Source organism: Miniopterus natalensis, chromosome 11, assembly GCF_054644295.1.
Source record: "Miniopterus natalensis isolate mMinNat1 chromosome 11, mMinNat1.hap1, whole genome shotgun sequence".
In the NCBI taxonomy this organism is placed as follows: domain Eukaryota; kingdom Metazoa; phylum Chordata; class Mammalia; order Chiroptera; family Miniopteridae; genus Miniopterus; species Miniopterus natalensis.
Genome location: NC_142091.1, coordinates 16,103,429 through 16,125,870, shown reverse-complemented (window position 1 = coordinate 16,125,870; position 22,442 = coordinate 16,103,429). Strand labels below are relative to the sequence as shown.

Below are 22,442 nucleotides of genomic sequence, written 5' to 3'. Positions count from 1 at the left end.
AATAACATATTGAAAACATATATGATCAAAATCTTTAGTAGCCACAAAAAGATATAGTTCTTTTAAAAAAAGAAAAAGGAAAAGGGAAGGGAAGGCAGAAGGGCTGGGTGGAAGGGGTTGTGGAGGGGGGTAGAAATGGGGACATCTGTCATAGTGTCAACAACAAAAATAATGAAAAAAAAGAAATTAAACTGACGTGCAAGGACACAAAACGTGTCACATGGCATAGTGTAGTAACCAAATGAGGAATCTTATCAGCACCAGGATATGAGAGAAATGCATGAGCCTTATATATCTTTTAAAAAGATCACATGCCATTTTTTCAAGTGAGGTATTCTCTGCCCAATCAAGCTCTTTAACCCTGAGACCAGTCACCCTCTATTACATCAGCAAGCTCTATGTCTTTCATAGAAACAGAGAGAGGTAACAATACAATTAACAACTAACTTCTCATGGTAAACAATAGAGGCTAAAGAGAGCAAAGTGTATATTCAGATTGCTGGGAGAAAAAATACTCTCAGCCCAGGATCCTATATCCAGAAAAACTTTGGGTGGTGGGCACACAGGGCAATATACACATTCTATATCATAGAAATGCATACTTGAAACCTGTATGATCCTATTAACCAATGTCACCCCAATAAATTTAATAAAAGAATATTTTTTGAATGAAGGTGAAATAAAGACATTCTCAGATGAACAGAGTAACAGAACTTTTTGTTAGTTAGTGTAATATATAAAGCCTACAAAAGGAACTCCTTCAGGTTGAAAGAAATACATGAATACATGGGAAGAAATAAAAAGCACTGGTAATGGTCAATATGTGATAAATATAAGAGAATATATGCATACACTTTAATATATTGTCCTCTCTTTCCCTAATTCCTTTTTAAAAAGCCATATACCATATAATTGAAGTTATATATTATATATACAAATATTACAACAATGATATATAATTGAGTTTATAACAAGTAAATAATACCACAAAAGAGAAGAGGAGGAAAGGGGGAGAGAAAGGGTAGAATGGAGGAAGGGAGGGGAGATTCAGAAAGAAGAAAACTGTCTCAACTCTCAGACTACATGACCATGTAAGTAAAAGTCCTAAAGAATCTATCGGAAAAAACCTGCATTTTTTTCCATTCTAAAATATTTAACTATTCTAATCTGAGTTTAGCAAGGTCATAGGATTCAACAACAACATACAAAAATAATTTGTATTCCTATATATTAATAAATGTTAATAAAATAAATTTTTTAACACTCTATTCACAGTATTATCAAGAAAGAATAAAAATAGATTTAACAAAAAAGTGCAAGGCATGTATACTAAACACTGTAAAACTTTTTTGACAAAAATTAAAGATATGAATGGAGAGAGGTATCTTCATGGAATGAATGGCTCCATACTGTTAAGATGACTATTCCTTCTAAATTGATCTACAGATTTAGTGCAATCTCTACCAAAAATTCTGAAAGCTTTTTTGAAAATTGGCAAATGGATTCTAAAATGTATGTGGAAATGCTCTAGCCAGTTTGGTTCAATGGTTAGAGTGTCAGCCCACTGACTGAAGGGTCCTGGGTTCGAATCTGACCAAGGGCACATACCTAGGTTGTACAGGCTTGGCCCTGGTCAGGGCTTGTGTGGGAGGCAACCAGTCAATGTGTCACTCTCACATAGATGTTTCTCTCTGTCTGTCTGTTTGTCTCTCTCCCTTCCTCTTCCTCTGAAAAGCAATGGAAAAAAATATCCTCAGGTGAGGATTTAAAAAAGTAAAATAAAATACATGTGGAAATGTAAAGAACCTATAATAGCTAAAACAAATTTTGAAAAAGAACAAACTTGGAGGACTTAAAATACTCAGCTGAAAAGCTTCACTTTGATACAGTAATCAAAACATTGTATTACCAGCATAAAGTTAGATATTTTTTAAAAGTGGAGCAGAAAGGCTAGAGAAAATTTTATGGTTATTGATTTTTGACAAAGTTGTAAAGGCAATGCAGTGGTAAAATGATAGTTTTCTCAACAAAATGTACTGAGACAATTAGATGTCTATATGCAAACAAACAACAATAAAAACTTAGCTCCTCGTGACATATACAAAATACACCTCAAAATAGGTCACAGAACTAAATATAAGAACTAAAATTATAAAACTTGTAGAAAAAAATAAAGAAAGTCTCTGTAGTCTTGAGTTACAAAGACTTGTTAGATATCATATCAAAAGCATGACCCATGAAAGAAAATATTGGTACCACCAAAATTAACATTGTTCTTCAAAATACAGTATCTTTTTAACTCAATGTAATATCCAGAATGTATATATTTTTTAAAATACAATTCAATATTAGGAGAACAAACAACACAATTAAATATTGGCAAAATATTTGACTAGAACATTTAACCGGAGAAATTATGTCAATGGCTACTAAGCACAAAAAAAAATGTTTAAATCATTAGACATCAAGGAAGTGTAAATTAAAACGCAAGATACCACTTTGCACCCACTAAGATGGTTATGATCAAAAAGGGTGACAATACCCAGCGTTGGTGAGCATGTGAAAAAACATGAACCCTCATATGTCGCTGGTCAAATGTGAAATGGCACAGCCTCTTTGTTAAACAGGGTAGCAATCTCTTTAAAAAGTTAAACATATACTTACCCTGTGACACAGCAATTCCTGTCCTAGTCATCTAGCCGAGAGAAATGGAAATGTATTCAACACAAACTCTTGTATGCAAAAGTTTGTTGCAACATTACTAATAATAGTCAAAATGTGAAATCGATTAAGTGTCCATCAACTGGTGAATGGGTAAAATATACAGTGGGAAATCTATGCAATGGAATACTGTTCAGTACTAAAAATGAGCAAATTGCTCATACATTCCACAATATGAATAAACTTCAAAAGCATGATGCCAGACAAAAAAGGCTCTTTTTGCATGACTGCAGTTACAGGAAATATCTAGAAAAGACAAATCTATACAGATGAAAGTAGACCAGGGGTTGTCTGGGGTTAGGAATAGGAGCAGGGATTACGGCAAATGGGTACAGAAAACTCTGGGGGGTAATAAAGTGTTCTAGAATTGCTTTGTTGTGATAGTTGCACAATTATATACATTTACTAAAAATTATTTGGCCAAAAACTTACAAAAATTTTAACATGAACAAAGAGAACACCATTAAAAACGGTGAACTAGGCAATTCATTCAAAACAGCCCTTGGGCTTTTAATTTATTGATACTTAACTTACCAGCTAAAACAAAATGATTCTAAGATAAAAAGGAATAATTAAAGGAGTAGTCTAAATAATTTTTAACTAAGGGGCTAATTTCCACTCCTGTCAGAACCTACAACACTGTAACTAAATACTGTCTAGTCTCCAGTAGGAGGCTCCTCCTTTCTAAAGGGCTGCAAATTTTTCTAACAAAAATGAAAACATGGCAAAATGTGCACCTAAGCATGAGGATCACTCTAAGAAATATGTAATTCACTATATAATCATCTACTTACCTCTGACATACAGAATACAGTAACTGTACAGTTATATAGCACTACTCTACAGTAATTCTAATGTTTATAGGCATAAAAATTTTGAGAGAGAGCCAGGATGAACCGTAGTAATACCTGCATCAGAATCTGTATTTGTCTAACCTACTTTAAAAGGTAGTGTATGGTCAGGGAGCAGTCCTAGAGAAAGATGAACAACATAAAAATTAATATTAAATATCTCATTAAAGATTCCAAAAGCAAAGAAAATTCCAGATATTTTTCAATGAAGTTATATCTATGTTCTACAATGCTAATTTATAGAGAAAGCCATAATATCATTTTGTCCATCACTAAAAATATTGTTCAATATTTGAAATTTTCTAACAGAATATAATGATCTAAACAGAGGAGAAAAGCTCACATTTTCCCAAATTAAATTAAAGTTGAAATCAAATAATGTATTCTTGACAGCCCGATGAAACTTGTCTTTCAACCATGTCATTATGGCATGGTAATATTAAAAAATATGTTTTAAACTTTTCAATCATCATGTCAGAAAGAGTTGGGCATGCATCTAGAAAAGATAAAAAAGCATTTTGAAAATTGATTTGACCACAGAGGTCAGAGGTTACTTCTTCCCTTATTCTTTGAAAATTATTTCCCAGCATTTGTTTCATAGCTTCTAATTAATAAAAAAAATATGAGGATATTTCTGGGGATGGAAAAAGAAATGTGTTGTGAAGCTTTTCCTCAGTTCCAACCATAAGAACTACAGTAAAGATGAGTAGCAATGCTATTGTTCTGTCCTAAGGATGATGTACTTCAAATGCTGGACTCCTTCCACAGTGTTATTAAAGTTCTTTGAAGCGTTGCTACTAAGAAAAAATGTCAAAAGAGCTCATGTTCTTTATTGTTTCTCAAAACCCATTGCTGTTTTGGATTGTGCCTAAGCTAACAAGTCCATTTTGTTTTAGAAGCCAGTGGCACAGCAAAGTGCTGTAACAAGTGAACATAAAAGATATTAGTAGTCACAGGTCATAAAAACTTGGTTCTAAACTTTAGTGAATCTGAAAAGGAGACTAGGAATTTTAAAACAATGATAGTCTACATAAAAAGCAGATGCAAACAGTTCTTATAGAATAAGTGACAAGGGGGTCTTCCAATCTTTATTAAAAGGACAAGCACTGGCTGGCTTGCTCAGTTGGTTGGAAGGTCCTTCCAATACACCAAGGTTTCTGGTTTGATTCCCTGGTCAGGGCACACACAAGAAGCAACCAATGAATGCATAAATAAGTGGAACAACAAATCGATGTTTGTTTCTCTCTCTCTTTCCCTTCCTCTCTCTCTCTCTCTCTCAAGTAGAAAAATAAAAAGGCAAGAAGCCCAAGTCACATTTTGTGAAGACGTTAGGTGTGCTTTATTTATCTAAAATTATTAAATCTACTGACCACCTCCAGTACTTCTTTCTAGAATTAAGAAGTGAAGAGGAAACTGGATAGGAAGAATGTTACAAGTAGAAAGGAACAATAATAATAATAATAGTGGGAGAATGATAATAATGAACATTTATCTAACACTTAACTGAGAGGCTGAAGAGTTAATAAGAATTTTACATGGAGTGTTTCATTTAATCCTCACAAATAACTTTCTCAGTTATTTGATAACATAAGCTGCCAGAGAATTATTTTAACTTAGTCTTGTTAATAGAATGAACTCCCTATAGCTGGAAAGTCAGATTCCTCTCTGCCTCTCTTTAAAAATGCATCTCAATTCATTGTACAGGCATGAAAGAAAGCTTCATAATCAACTGAACTCATATACATCTATATATTGTAAAGGAGTAAAAATATTAATTATTAGTCTACATTCCTTAACTTCCAAATGAATAAATTTGAGGTTCAGAGATTACGAAGATTTACTAAAATCATGACTGTCTCAGGTACCTCTCTCCCAGGCTGTTGCCACCTGCCCCACACATCATGATCTTCCCATGCAGAGAAGGAAGCTACGTGCCATTCCTCTAATCTCTAACAGCCCTACTACAAATGTGGTTTCTTACATACAAAAAAAGTTTTGGAATCTACACCAATGAGTTGCGTTTATGTGACTAAATGTTAATATCTAAAGTGCATATTGAACTGCAAAAAATTTCTTCTTAAACTCGCCATAAGGCCTCAAGAGATCTATGTGATAAACTTCCAAATTCTCAGTACAATATGAGATTAGAATGACCTGAAAGATACACAGAACAAATTAACATGGATTCCCAATTCAGTCTTCATTCCCAATGCTGAATCTGTTTTTTTAAACAACTAACCAATTTATTCATATTTAATGCTTGACATCTGCTAAGAGAAGATGATTCAAAAAAAGGAAGTTGATCTTAGAGAAAAACAAAAGCATAGGAATGCCATATGGGAAAAAAGAAAAGTGAGAGAGAAGATGGGAAGGATGGATGATCACTTAGAGAATATGTAGAGAGGACCAAAAAAATGGGAATCAAAGCTTGCTCAGCCATCAGGAAGAGTTCTTTCTGACCTCAAAATTCTGTTGAATGAAAGCCTGCATGATTACAGCATCAGATGACTGTCAATGACATTAATGCTTCTTGGTAACCAACACTTATGTCTTTATAACTCTTTTTTTTTTAATATATCTTTATTGACTTCAGAGAGAGGAAAGGAGAGGGAAAGAGTGAGAGAGAAACATCAATGATGAGAGAGTCATTGATCGGCTGCCTCCTGCACGCCCCCGGCTGGGGATCAAGCCCGCAACCCGGGCATGTGCCCTGACTGGGAATCTAACCCTGATCACCTGGATCCTAGGTCGACACTCAACCACTGAGCCATGTCTGGCCGAGCTCTTTATAACTCTTTAAAACTACAATGATGCAAAAGATGGCAGGGGACTAAGTGGAAGCTACACTGACACTCTCCTGGGACCAAACTGGAATTACAACTAAAATATAGAAAAATCATCCTGAATAATCAATTGCATCTGAAGACTAGCTGGAGAGCAACCTCATAACCAAGTAGGAAAAGTGGAGACTGCATAGAGACTGGTAGGAAGTATGGAGGCCGGTGAGGGCTGGCTGGGTTCCCACAGGCAGCAGTTGAAGGTCCAGAGGGGTATCTCAGCTGTGGAGGGTTCCCACTGAGGACTCTGGAGCCTAAAATCCAGGCTAAGCCTCCCAGCCAAGAGCACCAAAACTGAGAAAGGTAGCCACATAACACCTGCCTGTGATAAGCAGCCGGGTTTCTGTTGGCCAGGGAGAGGCACCTGGAAATGTAGGCACCCTAGTAAAGAGGCAACGCACAAAGTTTTGTGTGCAGCCACTCACCTTGGGCTCTAGAAGCGGGAGGGAAGAGTGGACTGGAGCTGTGTGGGGAGAATCTAGGGTTGTGGGTTCTAGAGATAGAGCTCAGAGGGCACGCTCTGGTTTCCCGTGCTGAGCCATTCTCCCATACTGCAGAGGACATCTTTCACAGACAGACATTTACCTTCCAAGCAGCTTTGCCCTGAAGGGGAAGCAATTGCCCCACCCTGCTGGAAAACCTCTTGCCCAACCCCATGGTGTTTCTATAGCCTGAGGCTCATTAAGAAAATCAGATTAATCAGTATGCAAGCAGAGGCAGACCTCAGAGAGCTTTGAGTCTTTGCCTGAGCTCCTTCAGGACCCAGGCCTTAAAAAAGCAGACTCTGGTGTGCATCTTGGTCCTGTCCAACTGTACCCAGCCCCAGTAGAGGGGACCTCAAGCTGTGGGTTGTTGATAGCTCCAAACAGGTACTCAAGGCCAGTTACAAACAGTGTCTGACATTGGCCTGCACCAGAGAACTTCCAAAAAGATTGAGACTACTAGTAGGCCTACCTGATACATAGAAACAAACCCAAATAGGCAGCCAAAATGGGGAGACAAAAAAACAAGGCCCAAATAAAAGAAAAAGAGAAGTCTCCAGAAAAAGAGCTATATGAAATCGACATAAGCAATATATCAGATGCAGAGTTCAGAACATTGATTGTAAGGATGCTCAACAGCATGAAAAAAGATATGGAAACTATGAAAAATGACCAGTCAGAAATGAAGAATGACATAGCAGAAATAAAGAACACATTAGAAGGAATACACAACAGATTAGAGAAAGCTGAGGATCGGATTAGTGAATTAGAAGACAGGGTAGAAAAAAATTACTCAATCAGAGATCCAAAAAGAAAAAACAAATAAAAAACAGTTTAAGGGAGTTGTGGGACAACATGAAACGTAGCAATATTCACTTCATAGGAGTGCCAGAAAGTAAGTTAGGTCAAAAGTAAGCAAGGGTTAGAGAATCTGTTTGAAGAAATAATGACAGAAAACTTCCCTAACCTGGTCAAGGAAAAAGTCACACAAGTTCAAGAGGCACAGAGAGTCCCAAGTGATAAGAATCCAAAGAGGCCCATGCCCAGACACATCATAATTAAAATGCCAAGAATTCAAGACAATGAGAGAATCTTAAAGGCAGATAGAGAAAAGCAATCTGTTACCTACAAAGGAGCTCCCATAAGGCTGTCAGAAGACCTCTCATCAGAAACTCTACAGGCCAGAAGGGAATGGCATGAAGTATTCAAAGTAATGTAAAATAAGGATCTGAAACCAAAACTACTCTATGCAGCAAGGTTATCATTCAAGATAGATGGTGAAATAAAGGGCTTCCCAGAAAAAAAAAAAGGCTAAAGGAGTTTATGACCACCAAACCAGCATTGCAGGAAATATTAAAGGGATTGGCGTAGTTAAAAGTAGAAATAGAAGCATTGCAAGAAATGATAAAGGGACTGCTGTAATAATAAGAAGAAATAGAGAGAGAAACATAAGCATAAAGAATTAAAATGACAATAAATAAGAACCTATCAATAATAACCTTAAGGGCTTTAAGGGAGAGATCAATAGCAATATAGTCATAGTCGTGGATTTTAACACCCCACTGACTTCACTGGATAGATCTTCGAGACAAAAAGTCAACACAGAAACAGTGACTCTAAATGGCACACTAGATCAAATAGATGTCATTGATATTTACAGAACATTTCACCCCAAAGCCACAAAATAGACATTCTTCTCAAGTGCACGTGGGTCATGCTCAAAGATAGGCCACATGTTAGGACACAAAACCAGTCTCATACAAGTTCAAGAAGACTGAAATCATATCAAGCATCTCAGATCACAAGGGGATGAAATTAGAAATCAACTACAGTAAAAACACTCAAAAACCTTCCAACACATGGAGGCTAAATAGCATGTTATTAAACAATGAATGGGTTACCAATATCAAAAAAGAAATCAAAAACTTCCTGGAAACAAATGAAAATGAACATACAACCACCCAAAATCTATGGGAAACAGTGAAAGCAGTCCTTAGAGGGAAGTTCATAGCACTACATGCCTACCTCAAAAAGCAAGAAAAATTTTTAGTAAACTATCTAACCCTACAACTTAAAGAATTAGAAATCTCCCCTGTGAAGCCATCTGGACCAGGGCTTTCGTTTGCTGGGAGTTTTTTTATTGCTGCTTTGATTTCATCAGTTGTTGTTAGCCTATTCAGGTTTTCTGATTCTTCCTGATTCAGTTTTACATGATTTCACTCATATGTGAAATCTAATAAACAAATAGATTGAGGAACAAAATAGATCCAGAGACACAGAAGCATGGAACAGACTGAGGGATCTCAGTGGGAAGGTGGGGTTGGGGGAGTGGGTAGGGAGAGATTAATCAAAGACCTTATATGCATATATGCATAACCCATGGACACAGACATAGTGTAGTGAAGGCCTGGGGTGGGGGGCACATGCAAGGTGGAGGGGACCAATGGGGGGGAAAAATGGGGAGATCTGTAATACTTTCAAAAATGAAGATAAATTTTTTAAAAACTACAATGATGGTTTTCTGTTTCATCAGTATCTCATCAAATTGCTCACAAGCATCTCCACCTCTTGCCATGCAATTAACCACTGACTGACAACACACGATGGCAAAGGGCATGGTTTACAAAAGTATACAGTTCATTTTGTAAATGATTTACTGTCATTGGCTGCATGATGAGCTCTTGTTTTTTTTTTGGTTTGTTTTTTTGAGGGTGGGGGTGGTGGCAGTTCATAGGTATTAAGAGAATAGCAAAAAGAGCTAAATTATCATGAAAGCCTTCACTGCTAAACTAAGAAATAAATATCCTAAATTGTATAAAAACATTTTCTTACCAAAGCCCACTAAAAAATGAGAAACATCAGACAACATGGAGCTATCATGGGGAAAATAATGAATATCAAGGTCAAATTTATCGAGAGAATCATAATTTTTACCCTGATTTTTCTTTCTTCTTTCCATGTTTTAAGAAGCTACAAATTTAAAATTTGGCAACCTAATAATTCAAAACTGTCATTCATCTAGTTAAGGCTCCATGCCACAACTTTACTGACTCTGGTTTCCACGTGGGCCAACTGTAGCCTCTCAAGTAATCCAGCTGGTAAATCCAGGTAAACAAGCAGAAATGGAAACACAGGAGAACAAGATCGTTATCCTCCTTCTAACTGAAAATCCTGCCCATTGCTTTATTTTTAAACCGCCACTAACATGTTTAAATTATAATTGCATCTTCTCAATGAGCACAGTCCCTTATTATTGGAACTGGCAGGGGGCCTTGACATTTGAGTCACCATTTCATTATGTCTATTTCTTACCCTGGTATACAAATTAAACAGAAATATCAGCCAGATGAAATATGAGGGGGATCTGAAGCAGTAACTTTAAATTGAATTCATTTTTCTCAAATCTACCAAAATATATAGAGCAATTAACATTGGTAATAATATATTCTACTTCAGGCACCTTTTCAAAAATACTAACTTCAATTCTAAAGGCCAAAGATGTTACAAATCCTCTTAGCCAATTATTGTACTTCCATAAGACAGAACCAACAGCTTTAATATTCCCTATATTACAAAGATAGAATAATTCCAGTTTTAACACAACTACAAATATGGACAAAAATACACATTTACCAACTTTCTTCTAATCTAAAGAGCTTCAAAATGAGTAGCAAATATTGAATGTATAGATACTGCACATGTGAAAAATGTTATTTAAAACATCCTTGCCCTAGCTGGTTTGGCTCAGTGGTTAGAGCATCGGCCTGCAGACTACAGGGTCCCGGGTTCAATTCCGGCCAAGGGTACATGCCTCGTTGCAGGTTCGATCCCTAGCCCACGTTAGGGCGCGTGCAGGAGGCAACCAATTGATGTGTCTCTCTCACATCGATGTTTCTCTCTCTCTCTGCCTCTTACACTCCGAAAAGTAATGGAAAAAATATCCTCTGGTGAGGAATAAATAAATAAATAAATAAATAAATAAATAAATAAATAAATAAATAAATAAATAAATAAAACCTCCTGTGCAATCAAATAGGAATAATAAAATTCACTCAGACTTAAATATCCAAATGTGTACCAAAATGGAAGATTCAGGCTTTTCCTTAGATGTTTTCAAATCGCTGAACTTATATGATGAAAACACTACTGAATTCCTTTTCCTAAATCACCCGATTCAGTTATACTAAATAAATATGCACCCTTCCATCTTTCTCAAGTATTTTGTTTAAAATTTTTCCATTGAATTTCAAAATTATAAAAATGAATCAATTATGAAACTAATGTTGATTAAAATCCTCAAAAATGTCTTTTACTCTGCCTTCAGGAGGGTATCTCCTTACTTTTTAAAAAATTATTGCAGGCACTCCAGAATACATGTGCACTACCCATTTATTGAGGTTTTAATTGTTTCTGCAACTCTTCCTTTGGTCCAGAGCAACCTATTTATTTCTGAAAGCCAACAGTTTTCCCACAATGCTTGGGAACAAGCCCACCACTTCATTTATCTTGACACAAAATACCGAAAAATCTCTATTGAAAACTAAATGTACATTCAAATGTTGACTCTGATAATTAACATTACTTTTTCTTTTACTTCCTAAAAGTATGTTACCAAACTTAAAATAGTCATGGCTGATTTTCCTTTACATTTCATTAATTTTAATATTGACTTTTTCCTAAAAAATATATTTACCTGAGGGAATATATTTGTTTAAATTCAACTATTTTAAGATGTATTCCTGTTGTCTTTTCATCGTTTATTTATAATCCAGATGTTCCCAAAAGGGTTTCAAAAAATTCACAATAAAGATTTCTAGTGTTCACTACATTCTCTCAAGGAGTAGACATGTTCTAAAGAAATGAGTCTTTATTTCAATATGAAAATTTAATTAGATCTCCTAAGACAGTCGCTTCATTTCCAACTTTTAGAAAACACATTATTCTGCATATTAAGACATAACTAAAATGTAAACCAGATGTTCCTAGATTATGAGATTTGGAACAGAACATGTTCCAAGTGTAGTTAGCTCCTGACCTATATTTATTGAAAGATAAGGCAAGCAAGTCCCACAATGCTGAAACCAGTCTTACCATTTCTCTTATCCTTTGACTTCAGCCGGTGGAAATATTCGTGGGTTTACAGTATCAGATTTTTAATGAGTCCTATCATTTTTGTAATTACTATGCCAAGTGTTAATAAATGTCTTATTTTTATATGCTGAAATAAATTAATGGAAGAGGCAAACACTATGCAAAATGGCTGGGAATAGGGCCAAATCTTATTACATACATCTAGGGACCAGTAATTTTCAAAATGGCACTTCAAGCTCTCTTGCCTAAATAATTACAAGTACAGCCAGCATGTAATTTACTGAAATAACTATGTACTCTTCTAGTTCCCATCACCCATCTCAAGTTCACGGCCACTTACCTTGTCTTTATTTTCAGTGCCAGAAGCCTCCGGCTTGGTCCTAATCACAAATGGGGTGGACAGTCGCAGTAGGACCCTTTCGAAGGTGGCGTTTACCTTCGGGGAAACGATCTGGAAGCAGTCCTCAAACTTGAGCACTTTGTGAGTGTCGCATCGGAGCTGCTTCCTCAGGCCTTCCCCCAGCTGAAGGACTGCCATGTGGGGGTCAAACATCAAGTGGAAGGGGAAGGCTCTGCAGAAGGTGTTGATGCTAATTCTGAGGTCCTCGGGAACTTGGGAGGTTCCCTGTGGGAGGTTCTTTGTGATATTAGTATTTTCACATTCTTTGATGAGGAAGGTAAGACAGCTACAGTTGCTTGGGTTGGAGCCATCAGAGCACAGTTTCTCATTTGCAACCTGCTCCACTTCCACATCCAGCCGATAGATCTTCTTTCCAGCCGCCTTGATCATGCCCAGCATCGCAAAGCCCACAATATGGTGAGGGTGGAAGTAGTGGAGCATAAGGGTCCCTTCAGGGAGCTCTTTGCATAGGAATGAGGGTGACTCCAGGGTGGCCTGCTTTCCAAAAGAAGTTCTAATGTGTTCCAGCAAAGCATCGAAGCCATTAAAAAAGTCCTGCAACGTGCCGCCTACAGCTCGAAGGACTCGCTCATTCTCATCGAAGCATGTATTAAAGAACTCCTCACCAAATCTTTCTTGAATTTCCTCAAACTTCAAACCTAGAGGCAAATGGGAAGCAAATGTTAATGAAGAACAAGCTAAGTAATTGGATTGATAGCTTTTTCATACTTATCAAACGAGGCAGCTAGCGAGTAAGACATGAGAGGCCCACCAACTGCCCAAATAGCTTAATTCATTCATTTTGACTTAGCGAAAGTAAATTCCCCCTTCTGGGTGGTTCTAAGATGTTAATGAACATAAACTCTTTTGTTTGTTTGTTTGTTTTTTAACAGGCTTTATTTTTAGAGCAATTTTAGAGTCACAACAAAATTGAGCAGAATGTAAAGATATTTCCTATATACCCCCATCCGCCTCCACACACAAGCCCTCCCACCACTGTCAACATGGTGCACTAGAGCAGTACATTCGTTACAATCAACGAACCTACGGTGACACAATCTCTCAAAGCCCATAGTTTACATTAGGGTTCAATCTTGCCATTGCACTCCTTGGGTTTTGACAAATGTATAATGACTTGTCCATTATATATCATCCAGAGTAGTTTCACTGCCCTAAAAATTATGTTTCACCTATTCATTTCTCTCTTCCCACCCCTGGAACAATAACTTTTAAAAATGCTGCTAATCTAATTTTCCTTTTCAATGCCCTACTCCATTTGCTGTAATTAGCACAAATAATACCTTTTCCTTAATGATTTCCCTCATTGTTAAAGCATCTTTATAGAGGCAACTATAAGATTGACTCTATATTATGTCCATCCAATACTACCACCTTACTTATCAAAATTTATTTGTTAAGTGGGAAATATCAACCAGAAAGGGAATCTGTGGTATATGAGTGAAGAAAGGCATCAGGTTATCTAAGGTAAATAGAAGGACTGTCCTGTAGGTCAGCTAGACCCCAGGGAGAGACAAAACAAGGAATTAAAAATGGTAGAACTGTGGAATGTTTTGCATTCTTTCACCTACAAAAGAATAGCCAAGAGTGGAGTAGGAATCTGAGCAGATAGAGTTAAAGGTCTTTGTTAAGTTTTCTAAGTTCATACTCACTCCTAGATGCTGTGGCAAAAAGAACTCTACCTTATAGCAATGTAATTACAATGAAAAATACATGCATATATACATAGACACACACACAATACATTATGTAGTGATTAGAAACAGAGGCACATGTGATCAAGTAGATTCAGCCTGAAGGATGATATCAGGAAAAATAAGGAGGGAATTTATGGTTTGAAGAGGAATACATATAGAAGAGTTGAATCTGAATGCTAAAGAAAGGCTGCCCTGGCCAATATGGCTCAGTTGGTTGGGCATCACCTCCTGCACCAAAAGGTTACTGGTTCAATTACAGGTCAGGGCACATGCCCTGATTGTAGGCTTAATTCCTGGTAGGGGGCATGCTGAAGGTAGCCAATCAATGTTGCACTCTCACATGGATGTTTCTCTTTCCCTCTCTCTTCCTTTCTCTCTAAAATCAATAAAAATATTAAAAAAGAAAGCTTCTATTAGAGTCACTCTACTGCTTCTCCTTTGACTTTGACTGTGCGGGGAAACAGGATTTTGCTACCTCAGAATATATCTCTTTGTCATTAGGTTATTTTAGGCTGATTATTTTAAGAAACAAAAGACTCAGGAAGGGCTTTTTACCTCCCTCTTAATTGCCTAAAAGAATTCAGATAAACTGCCTGGTCCAGGAGGAGCTTTCACCAGAGATAACTACAAAGAATATGGGTTAGGTGTGATAGGGCTTAGAGACCAAGTCCTCTCCGTATCCCATTGTCTCTTCATGGCCCAGGAAATAGATGTTTTTCCATCTCCATATGATTACCTTCTTCCACTCTAAAGTAGCGGACTCCTACACCCTCCTTAGTTCAGAATGGCATATAAGCCCAAATTGCTGACCATCTGTGGGCCCCATATTCTTACAGAGTCCCAGTACGTGTGTAATTAAATTGGTTTTTCTTCTGTGAATTTGTCTCATGTCAATTTAATTCTTACACCAACCAGAAGAACCTAGAAGCATTGAAGATTTTTTCCCCCTCCCCAACAGCTAAAATCAGTGCATGTCGTTTACGTACTGACATTCCCTTGCTTAGTCTACTCCATCTTATAAAAAGGTCCTGAACATTAGGCAGGACTGGGAAAAGACAGAAGGTCACTTCAGTAGTGTCCTGCCAGAGCGCAGAGCAGAATAGGCTGCCTATGGCTTGGTGTGCTGTTCCCACCTACTATTCACTAAGGGTTCTCTTCATCCAGGAGTGCGGGAATAAAGCAGTCAACAATATGAGTTAACGAATGGAGTTAAAAAACATCAACTATTTTTTGGAAGCTTCCTATAGAGTTTAAAATCTGTGGTAGCGAAGTTAAGAGGCCAGTTTGATAAGGAAGTTCTTAAAATCAATGTGAAACGAAAAAAAATCTAAGTAAAAATCTAAGTGAAAGAGTCCCTTTATTAAGAAGCATTTCACATTAATTTCAGTTTCACAGAGTTGATGTTCATAGCAAGCTGAGAAAGTCACCTATTAGGATAAAAACATCAGTCACCACTCATCTCATAATGTCACGTTACAAGATTGCCCTTCAACATATGTTGAATTCACTAACAATAATGGCAGTCAGAATTGATAATAATAGTATTTATCGGACTAGTTCACTAGTGTGGGAGAAAACAAGAGAGATGATATTCACTGCAATTTGGTTCCTGCTCCAACTGCTCCACTGAAACTGCTTTTATAATTACTTAAACCAGCAGGCACCGTTTTTTCCTTTTGTTTGTTAATCTTTGTTGTTTTTCCTTTAATTTGATTCTGCTGATCATCTCTTCTTCATAAATCTCCCTTCTCTCTTGGCTTATAAAGCCACACTCTCCTGGTTTGATTACTATCTGACTGAAAATTCCATCACTAAATCTTCTTCCTATGCCAAATTCTTACATCATCGTCACTATATTATAACTAAAAAATTCAAGTACACACAAATTAAATTTAAGTCCCTTCAAAGACGATATTATCACTATTAAAAATGTTAATTATGAAATTCTAATTAAAAACTAAACTCAGGCCCTGGCTTGTGTGGTTCAGTTGTTGTCCCTTACACCAAAAGGTGGCGGGTTCCATTCCCAGTCAGGACACATACGTAGGTTGCGGGTTCAATCCCCAGCTGGGGTGCATGCAGGAGGCAGCCGATTGATGTTTGTTTCTCTCTCTCGCATCTCTCTCTCTCTCCTCTTCCTCTCTCTAAAGTCAATTTTTAAAAATTAAAAAAACAGCCCGGCCAGGCATGGATCAGCGGTTGAGCATCGACCTAGGATCCAGGCGATCAGGGTTCGATTCCTGGTCAGGGCACATGCCCGGGTTGTGGGCTCGATCAATGGCTCTCTCATCATTGATGTTTCTATTTCTCTCTCTCTCTCCTTTCCTCCCTCTGAAATCAATAAAGATATATTTTAAAGAAATAATAATAAAAATTTTTTAAAAAATTAAAAAAATAAACTCAGAATAAATAAAATTTCTTACAAACTGACTATATTTACTAATCTACAAAATCCCATGTGCCACTGAAAATAGTCCCTGGGCTGCCTCTATACTTTGAAAAGTTGTGTCTTAAAAGGGCTTAGGGTTTTTATACACAGAAAGGAAAAGTAAAATTTCTCCTAACTTGCATTTTTCATAACATTAAAAATGCCCTCAGAGTTGTTAAGTAAAAACCACAGGTATAAATATAATACAGTAAGCTTATGTGCTTATGTTCTATTTCCAATGACAGAAATCCCAAAGAATCTTCCAGAAAAATAACAAGTAACTTCACCAGAGGCAACAGAAACTACTCTGAGTCCAGCATTCTATCAACTAGAAATCCTTGCTGTACTTCTGTAAAGCACCTCTGGACTTTAAGGCACAAGCATTGTTAGTTCTCAAATAATGACCCCAAGGCCTACTAGGATGCAAAACTGACGTATCAGTGATGAAAAACTGAATTATTTTGAATATTATACTCAAATGCTGTATATGGTAATTCTATATAAACCATAATATTCAATTAACTAATTTTTTCTCCCAATTGTTAAACTGTACAAGGTCAGAAAAAAAAATTCTTCAAATTTGAAAAATTAAAACTAAGGAAAGATCATTTCAGCTTTGGCAAGTCTGGCCTTCCATTTTAAACATCACAAAATGTAGAAAGCACAGAGAAAGTAGTTCAGCTCAGGCAACTGGTACAGTTCTCACTCCCATGGTTCCACCTACGCCTGATGCAAACCCCCCCCACTTACAGCAAATCACTTGAAACATACAGACAATGCTCACCTCCTCTATCACAAGACACTATGACAGCTTGACATTTAGGTCTATAAGAATGCATTTCCTTAAGAGACAAACTTATCATGAAACTGCTTTCATTAACAAGTAAGTTAGGAGCCATAATTTTACTGTTGATTCACCTCTTTTTTTAAAAAAATGAGTAGCCTAAATGCTGATATCCTCCAATTGTAAATGAAACAGTCTGTTCATTCAAGATGTGAATCTTTTGTCCCTCATCTGCTACCCATCTGACTTCACACTGTGCACTTCTTGAGGACAAAGACCTTATCCCATTGATGTCTGCATGCCTGTCACCAGCATGGTGTCTGGCATGAGAAAGCTAAGACTGCACCCACAGAAAGTAAACATCCATCCAAGTATTTATTGGATAACTAAATCAAATTGCTAAAGCTATAGCTGTGGCACATCTAAGGATACCAAGACAGCTAACACATTCTTTTCTCACATGGCCCCTCCAGATTATTAAATTTCGATGTGACAAGGCTCTAACAGAGTAGTACAGGAGCACCTACGGAGCTCTAGCAGAAAGAATGTCTGACTCGCCCGGCCGGGCGTGGCTCAGCGGTTGAGCATCGACCTAGGATCCAGGCGATCGGGGTTCGATTCCCGGTTGGCACATGCCCAGTTGCGGGCTCAATCAATGACCCTCTCATCATTGATGTTTCTATCTCTCTCTCTCTCCCTCTCTTTTCCTCTCTCTGAAATCAATAAAGATATATTAAAAAAAAAAAAAAAAAAAGAATGTCTGACTCTTTCCTCAGGGAGTTAATGTTTGAAAGAAAACTTGAAGAGTGGTTGTTCAAAGGCCAACACGGAAGGAGCAAGCACACTAGCAGAGGCAGAGCAATGAAATATGAAATATGAACGAACCAGAAAGGTGGAAGAGCCTGGAGTGGCCAGGTAAGGGCAGGTAGGAAGTGGGTATGGCTGGGGAGCAGGGGTAGGGGATGAGTTGTTAATTAATCAGCAATGGAGAAGGTGGACTTAAGGCTGCCAAGACCAGAGTCAAAGACAGCAGCTGGAGAAATATTGCAATATCTTCAAAAGATTATATAGACTGGACTAGGCAGCCCCAGTAAGAATGCAAAAATGAGTCCAGCTGATGTGGCTCAGTGACTGAGCATCAACCCATGAACCTGGAGGTCACGGTTCCATTCCAGGTCAGGGCACGTGCCCAGGTTGCGGGCTCGATCCCCAACAGGGGGCGTGCAGGAGGCAGCCGATCAATGATTCTCTCTGATCACTGAGTACTGTGGAATATTTTTTCACCCCCAAATTGCATCCAAACTAAAAAGTAAAGCTTCAGAAAAGTAGACTCCAACACTCGGTTACTCCTTCCTTTCAAATAGCAAAGCACATCATGTGCCTTTCTTATAAAATAGCAAATATTCCCTGGTATTACAGATATTTGTCTGTGATCTTTCTTTAGACTATAAACAGATTTAGTAGGACAGCTCATGAAAAAGTACAACCTCTAAAAATGGTGTGATCTACAATAAGAAAAAGGAACCAATGGAGAAAGAGCTATAAGTAAACCAATAATAGAGAGAATTTCCCCATGAGCTGTGGAAAATTCCGAAACTACTGGTGGAAAAGGCATAAGCTCCAGCCAGAATTGGTAAGAAAACACCACACACACACACACACACACACACACATACACACCTCTAGGTGCATCTGGTTAGATTCCTGAAATACAGAGATAAAAATTACTTAGTCTTAAAGAAGAAAATCTTTTCAGTTGGAAGAAAGAACAAGTCATTTTCCAAAAGAAAAAAAATCATTTTTAAAGAACTCTTCTTCTCATCTGCAACACTGGAAGCTAGATGATGGTGCAATAATATATGTATAATACTGAGAGAACTTAAATCTAAGAATCCATCACCCAGTCAAGATATCTAGCAAAGATCAGAAAGCACACTACTCAGTGAAACACCTGGGGAAAATAATTGAGGGGCAAGGAGCCTTACCACACACACACACACATGCTAGTGGAGATACGGATATATAGATACATGATAATGAAAGATTATCCGCAAATTTGTAATATAAATATAAATAAAGATTACTGAAATAGAGGGAAAGGGAAACTAATGGCAACTGTGAAGTCAAATTTATTTATAATCTATAACTAAACACTCTCAGCAAAACCCAGAAGTTAATAAGCTGAAGAGAAATGGAAGGAGAGGGGAAAAAGGAAAGTAACGGCATTCTGAGGTTCTCCTATGAACAGGAGCGGGGTCACTAGGGAAAGTCTACATTCTTAGTAGGGAAATAAACAATATTTTGCTTTAAAATATTTTTTAAAAACCACATAGATCTAATTTTAATAACAGGGAAAGGAAGATAACCAATAATGAAATGGGAAACTAGAACAGAACATTTAAACTACAAAGGTAAAAAATATATTCAAAATGAAATTCATACATATTGAATTTCAACATGATCAAAACAGAAAAACTAAGGTGAAGAAAAAGCAATGTAAAATAAGCAATGATCATAAATCATAGTTAAAGAGAGAAAGTCAGTCAAGTATGCATTTCACTAAATGTAAACAAATAAGTTCTCTCATCAAATGGCAGAAATTCTCACCCCATCTGTAAAAATTACACTTATAAAAGGTGATTTTTTTTTAAAGGTTGAAAATAAGCCCTGGCCCGTGTGGCTCAATTGGTTGAGCGTCCTCCCGTGCACCCAAAGGTTGCCAGTTAGATTCCCAGTCAGGGCACATGCCCAAGTGGAGGGTTTGATCCCCAGTCTGGATACATATAGGAGGCAACCTATGGATGTTTCTTTCTCACACGATGTCTCTCCCTCTCCCTGACTCTCTCTATAAAATCAATAAAAACATATTTTAAAAAAGTAAAAGGTTGAAAATAAGCAGGAGGCAAATAATTCCAACAAACTACAAGAAAAAAGTAAGAGGGAAAAGCAATATTAATATCAAACAAGGCAGAATTAAGGTTAAAAGTGCTGATTAGGATAAACAGACACTATAAAATCACAATTTAGAAAAACGATGGAGGAGACATAAATCTGCATAAGCCAAGCAACATTGCAGCTAAATATATAAAGCAAAAACAATTAAAAATTGATTGCTAATGACTATGGGATTTCTTCATGGAGTGATAAAAAATGTTCCACAATGGATTGTAGCAATTAATGTTTGCATGACTATGAAATTTTTAAAAACCCACTGAAGTTTACACTTTAAATGGGTGAACTATATGGTATGTGAATTATATTTTAATCACGCTGTTGTATATATTAAAAATTAAGAGTGAAAGAATTTTACACAATTACAATCATAGTGGGAAACTTTAATATACCTCTCTTAGGATCAGTTGGACCTAATAGACAAAAAAGCAAAATCATAGAGAAATTAAATAAAAGTATATGTAATAAAACAGTCAATAAAAGAAAAACTTAATGAAAATAAAATTTTGGTAAAAAACTCTAATGTGCCCTTTTCAGAACCAAAAAGATTAAACATTAAAAAAGCAAAGTCATAGATGAATTAAATAAATATTAACAACAATAAAAAATAATAAAAAGTAAAGCCAGATGACAAGTGAAATTAAAATAAAACATAACAAAATCAACAAATTCAAACACATATACTTATATATACATATATGTGTATATGTGTGTGCACATGTATATACCCATATATGTGTATTTATACATATGAAGAAATTACAAAAATTGCTCACTTAACGACAAAATTCCCACATTTTTAAGTAAAAATTTTGCAGATCACATTTTTAATCATAATATGAATAATAATAATAAACACTTATAAATAACAAAATAGTGAAAAAATCTTATCTATTTGAAAGTTAAGCAATATACTCTATTGGACTAAAGAGAAAATCAAAATTGAAATTATAACTTCTAGAAATCAATGAAAAGTAGATGACTTCATTCAAAATCCTATGAGGCACAACAAAAACTGTACTTGAATAAAAATATATGTCATAAATATTTTTGGCAACAAAAAAATTTAAGTAAATATAAAGCTTCCAATTAAGAAAAGTATGTTGTTTTTAAAAGTTAATAGATAAAAGCTGAAATTAAGAGAAAGAGAAAGTATTCTATGTTAGAAATAAAAAAAGAAGACACAGGTACATATTAAGAAATAGAGTATTCAAAAAAAGAACCTCACAATGTTCTGCCAAAAAATGTGTAAATGGATAATTTTCTGGCAAATATAAATGACAAAAATTGACCCAAGAAGAAATGGGCAATCCAGAGACACAGAAGCATGGAACAGACTGAGGGATCTCAGAGGGAAGGCGGGGAGGGGGGAGTGGGTGGGGAGGGATCAATCAAAGAACCTATATGCTTATATGCACAACCTATGGACACAGACATTGATATGAGAAAGGCCCGCGGGTGGAGTAGATGTGGGTGGTGGGGATCAATGGGGAAAAAAGGGGACGTCTGCAATACTCTCAACAATAAAGATAAATTTAAAATATATATGTAATATAAAAACAATAGATAATTCCAAAGTTACTTGAATACTTCCAGGACATAGAAAAAAAATAAAACTACTCAGTTATTTTAATTAAGTCCACATAGCTTTAAAGCCAAAATTCAGTATAGTATACTAAGACCAATTTTTCTTATGTATATTCACTAAAATATTAGCAAATAGATCTTAGTAATTTATTAAAAAAATAATCATACATCGTGACTAAGTAGTGCTTATATCAGAAATGAAGTGTTCAATAGTAAAAAAAATCTGTCAGTATAAATTATGACATTTATATAATTAAATAAGAAAATAATATGATTGCATCAGTAAAGTCACAAAAGTCTAAAATTCACCAGTTTTAATAAAAATGGTAAGTAAAATAGTGATACAGAGAAACTGTTCAAATATATAACAAATGCAGAATTCCAAAAACCAGAAGCAAAGCTTATTCTAAACAGTGAAATACTAAAAAAATTTCAATTAAAATCAGAAATTAAAGAAACATGCCTGCTATCGCCCTTGTTATTCAGTATTACCTTGGAGGTTCTAGCAAATACTATAAGATATGAAAATAAAATACTATGCACTTAGAAAACCTAGAAAGTATTTTAATTTTGAGGCTCTTTCTTGCTTTGCTC

The 22,442-nt window shown here is 36.3% G+C and overlaps 1 protein-coding gene across 1 annotated transcript in view; it reads right to left on the bottom strand.

The window, feature by feature from the left end:
* GUCY1A2 (guanylate cyclase 1 soluble subunit alpha 2) overlaps nt 1-22,442 on the bottom strand; it is a 256,869-nt gene that overhangs the window by 173,029 nt on the left and 61,398 nt on the right. Inside the window, exon 4 of the mRNA XM_087821566.1 lies at nt 12,323-13,041. Coding sequence (XP_087677692.1) covers nt 12,323-13,041 — 719 coding nt within the window. The remainder of the gene's footprint in view (nt 1-12,322; nt 13,042-22,442) is intronic.